The 11642-nt window shown below is 42.9% G+C and overlaps 1 protein-coding gene across 1 annotated transcript; it reads left to right on the forward strand.

Annotated features, from left to right (window-relative positions):
• The first annotated feature begins 4891 nt into the window (after positions 1-4891).
• On the forward strand, positions 4892-8844 carry NFKBIA (NFKB inhibitor alpha). Its single transcript, XM_036751600.1, has 6 exons — positions 4892-5318; positions 6019-6127; positions 6622-6832; positions 7179-7267; positions 7414-7674; positions 8256-8844. The coding sequence occupies exons 1-6, from the start codon at positions 5071-5073 to the stop codon at positions 8301-8303; spliced, it is 966 nt and encodes a 321-aa protein (XP_036607495.1). The 5' UTR covers positions 4892-5070; the 3' UTR covers positions 8304-8844.
• Positions 8845-11642: the final 2798 nt, after the last annotated feature.

An 11642-nucleotide genomic window follows, 5' to 3' on the forward strand; every position in this document is an offset into this window, starting at 1 on the left:
GAGGCTTGTGAGGATGACTAGTTTCCAAGGGCCAAGGCAGGGGGAGGGGGACTTTCCAACCCATGGCCTCCTAGTTTCTGGCATGGGGCTGCCTGCCGTTTGTGTGAGACTTGTGAGATTTCAAAAAAACAGTTGGAATTCTCCCCCTTCCCAAACAGTAGTGCATTATTTTCATGAGCAGTTGCGACAGAAACAGCAACAGCAGAGGAAGCAGCAGACCTTTGGAAGAAGGAAGGAGTTGCCCACAGAGAGAGGAAACCACTGGCAAAGGGGTACCTTTGGCCTTGACTGGACTATATTCAGTGGAGGTGAAATGTAAAAGTAACCAATGAGCTGCCCTGTTACAGAGTTCCCCAGGAGGCTTGCGTATTAGCCTCTCCACTAATTGGTAATCATTCTGTGAGTCTTTATTGCTTGGCCATTCCCTTCCTGTCTAAGTATAAAACTGCCTGTTCCAAACCTGGGTAAGTTGTTTTTCGGGTTTTTTTTACTTCCTCTCTCCCAATTTCTCTCCCCAACTCTACTGAAGAGAATCCTTCAGACTAAAACCAAAAATAAAATTGTTTCTCAGGAATCTGAAGTCAGATGGAGTTGGAGCATTTCAGGGTTCACTTCCCCTGCTGAGGGGACAGAAGCCCAGAACAATAAACAAGAACAAATTGTAATGGGACGTAAAGGATAGGGACTAGCTAGCTAGATGCTGCGCTAGATTAATTAGATGTTATTACTACTTCTCTAAAGGTTCTAGAGTTGGAAGGGCTCTCTGAAGTCATATAGTTCAACCCCCATATTTTACAGATGAGGGAACTGGAGCCCAGGGAGGTTAAGGACTAGCCAAGAGTCATGCAGGTGACTAAGCTTCCACAAGCAGAATTCCAGGTCCTTTAACTCCACAGCCAGCATTCTTCCCATGGTACCACACTTATATGTCTATTTTTCACTCTCTTCTTCATCTATACTAACTTATAAACCCAGGTTCCCTGCATTAGAAATGGATAAGAAGAAACACAAAGGGTAAAAGGTAGGGACACTACAAAAACATCAAGAAACTTCTGCAAACCCATGAACACCACCCAAGGCCAAAATCTGAATAGGTCTGATCTAAGTTGCCAACCCACTACAAGAAGCAGAGTGATACCAGTATAAGGGAGGGAGGATTTGATTTCCCCTCCCAGCTCCGTTATAGACACAGAATGATGTGCTAACGTACTACTGTTTATGTAATGTGAATACCTTTCTCTCTCAATCAGAAGTGAAGAATGCCTAAACAAACAATAATCAATTATCCCTTCTACGCCATCCCTGGGACCCCTAAATGATGCAGTTGGATATTAAGAGCTAGTTCAGACTAGGAACCAACAGCGAAGAAAGAATTCCAAGAATGGCTCTGGTGGAGGAGGAGGGGATTTCTCTCTCCGCCCCCACTCCCCACCTCCATTGTTAAGTCATTCAGCTGAAGAAATACTTCACTACATCCAGCAGTTTGAAAGTTTGGCAGTTCAAAAGAGTTTGAAGCACAATTGAGATGTATCCAGCAGGGAGCAGAGATACATATTCTCCAGACAGACACGAAAGTAGAGAGGCATTCTAGGTTGCAAGCAACTTGGATCTCTTGGACCAGAAAAGAGAGCGTGCTATGAACTCAAAAGAAAGCTATTGCTGGCAGTTGAGAGCCACTCGGGAGAGGAGCAGTCCCTAGGAACCCAGCTATAGACGTTGGGGGAGAGGGGAAGGAGGAGGGGGGCATGTCATGAAGGCTCCACAGAGAAAGTCCTGTGGTACTGAATATCCTGTAGTACTAGAAGCATGAGTTGCATTGGTTATGTTTGATCTCTACATGTGTACCAAATTGTCTTTGTATTGTAAATGTATGTGCCCTCTCCTTATTGTCAACACTAAAAACAAATAACCAGTCACAGCAACTCTGCAACTGTTGTTAACACTAAAAAAAAAACAAAACAAACCCAGAGTTCACACAAGTTATCAAAACCACAGTTCACTCTAAAACTAAAATAAAACAAAATAAAACCAAAGAGCTAATGGTGATTATAAACTAAAAACTTTCTTTATTCCATTGGAGGAGGGAAGCTAGATGCATGTCAGGGGCCCCCTCTACTAGGAGGCCTGCTTTAGTGTGGGCAAATCTCAATACTTACACCATAGCTACTAAGTAAGCCGTAGCCCGGACAGTGGAGGGCTAACAGTAACAATGAGATAAGTTTGATCCATACCAGGGCTTCATGACCAGAACACAGGTACTACAGGTGCTTGTCCAAGCTCGGAGACCACCTGGTGCTAGTGGGAAAGAATTTTAGGATTTTGCTGTGGCTGAGATCATCCAGAGGGTAAGGATTGTTGTTACGTTTAACAGCTTGTTTGCTGGGCCTTGGCTCTGGAAAGCAGGATGTTTCCTAATAGTAAAAAGAGAGGAGTAAAAACAGAGGAGTAGTCTTGGCATCGGGATCCTGACACTATTAATAATAATAATTGTAGCCAAGTGTGCCACAGGTTCATGAGGGGAAATTTTTTGCAGCAACAGGTCTTCCTATGCCATTTTAATAAATGCCTTTGCTTGGGCTGATGTGTCTACTGATTGACCGTTAATGGGAAGCACACTGGTGGGGGCTTGTAAGTTCTAGGAGCCTGTAACCACTGGGTACCTTAGAACTTGTAGTCATGTCCCTAGGGACCCAACTTGTAAACCTGTATGGATGGATTTGGAAAAGTAGCTCAGAGGGAGTGCTACAGCAGTTTAGATCTTTTGCCTGAAACATTAGACACACAATACAAGAGCCAGGTAGGTGTAACAATGGTAGAGCCCTAGACCCTAGAATCAGCAAGACCTTATTTCAAATCCCGTTTCAGATACTTACTACCTGCAAGACCTTGGGCAAGTCATTCAAACTTTCTGCCTCGGTTTCCTCACCTGTAAAATGGGGGAAATAGTAGTACCTACTCCTCAGGGTGGCTATGAGGCTAAAATGAGGTAATCCTTGTAAAGAGCTTTGCAAACCTTTCATCGCTACATAAACTTAGCTAACTCCTTCAGAGAAGCCAATCCTGATATCCCTCTCGCTTATGCCCTATCGTTACTTCATATATATTTTGGCTTTTTCTGTATACATGTTCTTTCCCCCAATATAATTCAGCTTGATGGAAAAGACTATCTTTTTTCTTTGTGTCTTGAATACCACTTACTGAACGTTTGTTGGATGAAAAGATGGATGGATGAATGAATGGGTGGATGGAAGGATACATGAATGTGTATCATGTCCTACTTTTTTCATTGCCAAATAAGTGAAGCAATTAGGTCTTTGTCGATTCACAATGAAAGGAGGTGGGCATCAAGTATAGGTGACATTTGAGAAAAATATTTTTTAAAATGTGATAGTACCCCCTCCGAGCAGTTATCTGACTTAGACATACTCTTGGCCCTGGTTAGCATACAATGTAATACATTTAGGTCTCACGTTTTTCACCAACATCTGTCAGCATCATTCTTTGAATTACATCTCCCCAATACCCTTCCCCTCCCATCCTTTTTACATGATTAAACAAAAGTTTTGCACAAAGTAGTTAAACTATAAAGGTCTGGATTAATATATGCAAAAGCTTAATTTAAGGCACATAGCTGACCATCAACAAATACATGTTGGTTGATTGTAATGATATCTACAACCTCTGCTTTAAAAAATAAACAAAGGGGCCCTAAACACTTGACTTTATTTTATTACTATTTCATACTTAACAGTTTCATGTACAGTGAATTCAATTCATTCTATATTCAATAAGAATAGTTATTAGCACTGAAAAAAAAAAGCTCATCAGTCTGTTCCCCATCTATCTAGGACGCGATGCTTGTGCAAACTCAATTAGGCCACAAGAAGTATTTTTCATTTGAGAATCTCAAAGAACCTAGCTTTTTAACTCTAATTTGTCAGTATTCCTAATTAGGAAAACAAGGAAAGTAAGGAATCAGTAGGCTCTATACTGCAAATAGAGATAGATAGCAAACAGAGAAATGCAATCTAAGATTCCCGTCTCACTCCATCCACTAGACCACACTTTCACACAGAGGAAGTTTGGAGGAGGGGATCCCTGCATGCAACCATAATTCCCATCTTTCTTCTTTAAAAGATTTCCTTTTAAAGCAAAGACCTGTTTGATTCAGCAAATCCCATAGACGAGCTATCTTTAAATCATTATTTCATCAAATCATTAAAAATTAGCCATGGAAATTATGCTAAAGAAGATACATTAACTTCTGTTTTGCTGCTATACTCTAAGGACCTCTGGGTCTTTCTATCTGACTTGAAGCTGAGACATCCAACGCATGTTGTCTCTCCCCATTGACAGATTTTGAACTCCTATAGAGTATGGACAGTCTTGCTTTTCCATTTGTATCCTCAAGGCTTAACACTGTACTTTGCCCATAGTAAGCACTTAAATGTTTTATGGGGGGAGGGGGTAAATTCATTTATTGATTTATTCATTCCTGAAATGTTGGAAGTTTAGGGTATCAGAATGCATCCAATATAAAATTTATAAAGGAAAACCCTAGGGTAGGGGGGGAATATATGCCAGAGGATGGGGGAGGAAAGGTATTTTGCAAACCAGCAGGATTAGAGTGAGTCTGGGCTGCAGGGAAATACCTGGGGGAAAAGGAGGGGACATGCAGGGAGGACTTTCCAGCGACTTAAGCATTCATCAAAATGTTCCCTGTGCATGACCCCAGTGGCTCATCACAGGGAGTTTCTCTCTTGAACCCTCACACGGGCTTTAGGCTTTTCCTCCCTCCTAGGCAGGACCAGACCAGTTCTCTCTTTTTGCTCTGACTGGCTTGGAAATTCCCTGCGCTTAACTCCGCCCCTGAGAAATCCCCTGCCTGAGCATATAGGTCGGCGGCGCCACGAGCGCCCTTCACTCGTTTGACTGTCGGTTTGGCTGGTCCGTCGTAGAAAGAAGAGCAAGCCCGAAGAGCCGCCCCCTTCCTCCGCCCCCCTCGGCTCTCTCCCTGCGCTCGCTGGCCGTGTTTGGAGCCCCGAAAAGAGACGAAGCTCGAGCAGCGCCATGTTTCACGTCTTGAGGCAGCCCCAGGAGGAGAACCCCCAGGAGCAGGGCATGGAGAGCCCCCGGGACGGGCTCAAAAAGGAGAGGCTTTTGGATGATCGCCATGACAGCGGCCTGGACTCCATGAAGGACGAGGACTATGAGCTGATGGTGAAGGAGCTGAAGGAGATCCGGATCCAGCCCCAGGAGGCGCAGCCCGGGCCGCCCCAAGAGCCTTGGAAGCAGCAGGTCACGGAGGACGGAGACACGTAAGTGCTGCCACATACCCCGGCTCTTAGCTGCGGGGACGGAGATGGGGGCCGTGAGGGAGGGGGGCGGGGGGGGGTGCACAAAGACTGCAGTCGGATGCAGCTCCAGAGCCGCACAAGTGGGCACGTAGCTGCAGGGAATGCCCGAAAGCGCCTGACTGGCATTTACGGGGCCCAGGAAGCGCATCCTATTCCGCCCTCCCCCCACAAGCGAGCAAATGTAACTTTCATTGCCTCGCGCCCCCCCCCCCGTAAAAAACCTACGAAATCCTCTGCCCTTTGGGAGCCGAGCGCGGGGCGGGGGACATAAAGTCCCAGGTTGCATAAGGTGACCGGGGGGGGGGGGCGGGGAGCGCGCTGGGACTTTCTGCGGGGCTTGGCCGCGCGCCCGGGGCGCCGGGGGCCGCGGCTGGGAGGGGGAAGTACAGGGCGTTCCAGTTGCTGGGGAAGGAGGGGCGGGGCCGGGCCGGCGCCAGCCGGGGAGGGGTGGGGGAGGGCCCGGAAAGTCCCTGGGGTAGTGCCAGGAACACTCAGCTCATAATAACCTCGCGGAAAACACCGGCCACGGCCTTCAGAAACCCCAACTTTGCGCAACCCTCCTTCCTCCTTCCTCCTTCCCCCTGTATCTTCCCACCGCCCTGCTGAGCATCACTCACGGCTGGGTTTTTTTTTCTCTTGTCGCCCCGTGCTGCTGCTTCAGGTTTCTCCACTTGGCCATTATTCACGAAGAGAAGACCTTGACTTTGGAAGTCATCCGACAAGTGGCGGGGGACTTGGCTTTTCTCAACTCTCAGAACAATCTGCAGCAGGTGCGGCCCCTTCGCGACCCACTTCTTTGTTCCTTCTGGGCCCCATTGGACAGGCATTGGACAGTCACCAAGTTTGTTACTTATGACCCAGGATGGCATAGTCTCTCATTTGAAGTTACTCAGTTCATCAATTTCCTCTTTGGGGGCAGAATTTACATGGGAAAAGGACCTCATTTTGTAGATGAGGAAATTAAAGTTCAGTGTAAGTCACTTACCTAACCAAAAAGTTACCCAGGTAGCAAAGTATGTGACAAACCCAACATTTGAACCCAGGTCCTCTCCGTCCAAAAAAGTACTACAGTTTCACGCTAAACTATTAAAGCATGAGAAATGTCTCCATCAGTAACATTTACTTCTGGGCTTTGAGTTATAGTTTTGATCTTAATAAGGCCAGATTGGCAGTTCCTAAGTCTAGGGAAATGATCATTTTTAAGGGAATCCCAGAACGTTTTTGTATGACCCAGGCTTACCTGTTTTCCTTCTTTGGTTTGTAGACTCCTCTTCACTTGGCAGTGATCACCAAACAGCCAGAGATTGCTGAGACGCTCCTGAAAGCTGGCTGCGACCCAGAACTCAGGGACTTCCAAGGGAATACACCTCTGCACCTTGCTTGTGAGCAAGGCTGTCTGGCCGGTGTAGGAGTGCTTACCCAGTATTGCCAAACCCAGGACCTCCTCTCAGTGCTACAGTCCACAAACTACAATGGTATGACTCCAGCTATTCTACCACTCTTCGGAGGGCGGCCCTGGACAAACATTAGAATTGGCCTACTTAATACAGCTTAAAACAGAATCTGAGCCCAAGGCTGGGAAAGAACTTGCCTGGTATCTAAAAATTTGAGACTTTTAAAAATGTTATCTGTGGCTCTCTTATCAGTTTAATTTAGTTAGGGGAGCTTTACCTAAGGGGGGGGGGAGGGTCTGGCTCCTAAAAATTCAGAAGACATAGCTCCTTTCAGAAAATGAGGTGAAAAGTCCCCATTCTGGGAGTAGCGGGAAATGTTAGGGTTAACATGAATGATGATATTCATTTTCCTTCCCGATTCTTGCAGGTCACACGTGTCTCCATTTGGCTTCCATCCGAGGTTACTTAGCAATAGTAGAACATTTGGTGTCCTTGGGAGCTGATGTCAATGCTCAGGTGATTATAACAGTTTTTAAAATGGTTGTGTGGCAAGGATGCAGAAGGGTCTACCGTTTTTGTAGTACTTATGTCCACCCCTCTCCCCTTTCCCCCAAATGTGATTTACTTCATCTATTAAGCATCCTAATTTCCTCGAATCACAGGAGCCCTGTAATGGCCGGACTGCCCTTCATCTTGCCGTAGACCTGCAGAATCCTGAACTCGTATCACTCCTGTTACGGTGTGGGGCTGATGTGAACAAAGTTACCTACCAAGGTTACTCTCCATACCAACTCACTTGGGGCCGAGAGAACACTACTATTCAGAAGCAGTTGGGGCAGCTGACCATGGAAAGCCTGCAAATGCTTCCAGAGAGTGAAGATGAAGAGAGCTATGACACAGAGTCAGAATTCACAGAGGATGAAGTAAGTACCATTGCAACACTTAGTGATCCCTTACAACACCCTCTAAAAAAAGTTAAATTAGAACTAGGACAAGTGTGGCATGTTGAGAAGATCACGCTCTTTGGAATGAAAGGATCTGGGTTCAAATGCTCACTCTGCTGTATGTTATGTGTCTGATCTTTGTCAAGCCAAGGCCTTTTTTGGGTCTTAGTTTCACGTGCTGCAGAATGAGGAGATTGAACCTCTGAGAGCTCTTCTGGCTGTATATCTTATTTCTTCCTTGTTCCCTTGGGGCATAGTAGCTCTAGCCCTTGGGAGTAAAGCAGAGGAACATAATTTAGGTTTATCAACTCATCACAAAATGAATGTTAAATCAAATCTTTCTCTTAAATATTTTCTACTTATAAAAATGCCAAAAGATTCACCCATGTCCTAAGGTAATTTTATAACTATCTCTTGGCTTAATCCCCCCCTGTTAAGGGAAAATATTGTTACCTTTTTTTAAGAAAAAAATTGTATAATGGAGAAAGAAGTCCAAGAATTACTGAACTTTTTGTCATTGAAGTTCTAGACATTAACTTGCCTTTTTTCTCTCTTTTTAGTTGCTCTATGATGACTGTGTGATTGGAGGCCAGCGCCTAGCATTATGAACTGAATATAACCAGAAGAGCATGAAGCTCTACTCTGTATAATTTGTACAAAAAGATATTTTATTTTTCTAAAAAAACTTAAAAACACAAAAAAAAGTACACACAAAACTATATAGGTTTGCTTGAAACACATTATTGTAATAGAAGGGTGTCTCACATCCTGTCCTTGTGAATTCTTGGCATGTAGCAAGGAAGAAAGTTCAAAGAAAATTTCCTAAGAGGCATATGGGGTTTTTGGAGAGTTCTTCTAATGTTTGGTTTTCCCAAAAGAATTGTGTCTTCATTACCAAGTATTTTACTGATTGCTCATTGTGGATTCTAGTGGCTGACCAAAGCTGCTTTCTGTGATTGTTAATAGTCAGATGAACTGAAAGGAAAATTTTGAACTTTGTTAAAGAATTGGCTTTTGATCCTATTACTTTGTCAGTGATGATTACACCCTCTTGTAAATAGTGTATATTATGTTTATTTTGTTGGTAATGTTTTGGTACTTTTAAAATGTATATTTATTAAACAGATTTCTATGTGCAGGATCATCCTAGTTGGTGGTTTCTCTATTCTCTTTATAGATGATAGAGGATTCACATCCTACTCAAATTAATCCTAGAGTCAAGGGAGAGTGTATATATATGTGTGTGTGTGTGTGTGTACATATATATATATATATATATATTCCAGAGTAGAGAAGAGTAACAGTTAATTACACCCATTAGGATACCCTGGTCCCATTTGTTGCTTCTGAGAAACATTTCACACACCAACAATCTCCTTTTGGCAAATGATTGAGACAGAGGTAGCAAGCATGTTGGGGTCAATATGAGAATGACAAGCGATGGTCTATACCTTTCCCAGTTAGGAAACTTAATGGGGTTTGATGCTTTTTTTCCATCATTGCTGTCACTTTGCAAAAATCACTACCACCTACCTACTGCAGTGTAATAGAAAATACAAGCTTTTGTATTTGAGCCTTTGAATCCCAGCTCTACTACTTAGTACTTGTGTGACTTGGGACAAGTCACTTAAACTCTGAGCCTCTGATTACTCATCTGTAGGGGGTTGATCTAGAGGATTTCTAAGGTCTAAATCTGTAGTAAAGGTTTAGATCTAAATCTATAGTACTGTGTACTTTCCTTGTTAACAAAGAAGTACAATTAAGCAAAATAAACCCAATACATTGAGCACATCTTGACAGCCTCATCCCACACACACCTGGTGTTCATTACCTCTGTACCCCTAGATTTGATTATTACCATGGAGGAAACTTTAAGAATGATATAGTAGTTCCTACCCGCCTCTGAGAAAACTTCAAAAGTAATTGCAGGAAATTTTAATTTGGTAAACTATACCAAAAAGTCCAAGAACAAGCTTTGATAGAGAAAATTAAAAGGGAAAGGTTTTTGTACCTACAATGCTGGCACATAGTTGGATATTTAAATGCCTACTGATTGAATGTAGGCAGAGAATTCAGTCTGCAAGAAAGTGTGTGAATAACTTCTCAAGAGTACCTATTTCTGTAAAATGGAGATGATATTGGCACAGTCTGCACAAGATTACTGGGATAATCATAGATCATAATGAGGTGTGTGTGTGTGTGTGTGCGTATGTATACATACACACACACACACACACACACATATCCAAATAGCACAGTGAATAGACAACTTGTGACCTTGGAGAAGGGAAACCTAAGGAGACCCTACCTCTTAACACAGACGCTGTGATCCTGGGCAAGTCACAGAGCTTCTCAGTGCCTCCGGCCAGCTCTACTGAGTTGCTGAGAAGGTTGAAAAAGCCCTCACTGGGAACTCCACCTATTAATTCACATTTTTTTAAAAAGATTTCAGTTACTTAAAAAAGAATGAATAGGAAGTGATAATAGAAACTTAGAAATGGATTCAAAATTGGAAATGGTTTTTCCATCAAGTTTCAGCCAGTTTATTGCATAGAGGATAGAAATCCGTAAACACTGATTTCCTGGATTGTCCATAGGCAGGTTTTCAAAGGAATGTTGCATATCAGTTTGGAACTACTTAAATTCACATGTTTTGTTTGTGAGAAGGAAGAGGGAATACACTTTGTGAGACTACTTTTAAAATGTTTCATGAAGTGCTGCCTCCAAATGGGAAGAAATTTTGGCAAAGAGACATGCATAGAGTACTAAAGATTACAAGGGAACTTAGAAATTTGCTAGTAACCATAACTTAACACAGTGCTCTGTAAAAAAAAAATACCTGTTAACCTTTTATTTGTGTGTGTAAACCATTCCTTTTCCATCTTTCCCTCATAGCTCTCCACCAAACTGAAAAAGAAATTTTTTTAACAAATAGGCATTGTCAAGTAAATCCCACATTGGGTATGTCCAAAAATGTATGGCTCATTTTGGAATTTTGAGTCCATCAAATTTATTGAGTAGCATGCTTCATTTTTCTTTTAAAATTCTGGCTGATCATTGCATTGATCAAAATCCATGGGTCTTTCAAAATTTTGTCTTTACAGTGTTGTTATTGTATAAATTATTCTAATACACACAATTTAATAATGTTTTGAGCTTAGTTCCAAATTGCTTTCCAGAATGGCTGGAACAGTTCACAGTTCCACCAACAGTGTATTAATGTACCTATTTTCACACAGCCTCTGCATCATTTGTTGTTTTCCATTTTTGTCATCTTGTGCCATTCTGTTACATGTGACATAGAACCTGAGTCATTTTAATTTACATTTCTCTAATTATTAGTGGTTTACAGCATTTTTTCACAGGAAGTTTCTTCCTTTGAAAAGTGCTTGTTCATATCCTTTGACCATTTAGCTATTGTAATGGTAATCAGGGCAGGATTTTTTGCTGTTCTTCCCTTTTGGGGTGCTAAGGCTATCTAGTGCCTTTAGTGAGTCTGTCCTTTGACTGGGGCAGGTGAAGTGGGATCTTTTTGTCTTGGAGTGTTTCTCAGCACTAAGGCAAAGGGGAGTCATTGATTGGAAACAATGTATACTATGTGGTACCAGTGATTGAACAACTTTCCCACATCGTGGTGTTAGTGATTGAAAAACTAACTTTCCCATACCCTCAGGCCCCTGAACAGCAGTAAAGTGTATGTACTGGAAGGTTAGCATTTGACTTTTGGGGGCACATTCATTGAAAGGGTGTGGGTGATGAGACTCTGGGCAAACCGTTGAAGCAGCACCCTGGCCCTAGGCTTTGATAGCCCAGATGTTGGTTCTTCTCTGGTAACTATGTATTGCTATGGAGAGACTGGTTTGTGTTATGTGCTCTGTTTATAATGTATGCTTATAATTTCTGTTTGTATTTGCCCTGAAGTTCAGGGGGCTGATCTTTTCCCCCTG

The sequence above is a fragment of the Trichosurus vulpecula genome, chromosome 3 (genome assembly GCF_011100635.1).
Source record: "Trichosurus vulpecula isolate mTriVul1 chromosome 3, mTriVul1.pri, whole genome shotgun sequence".
Classification (NCBI taxonomy): Eukaryota; Metazoa; Chordata; class Mammalia; order Diprotodontia; family Phalangeridae; genus Trichosurus; species Trichosurus vulpecula.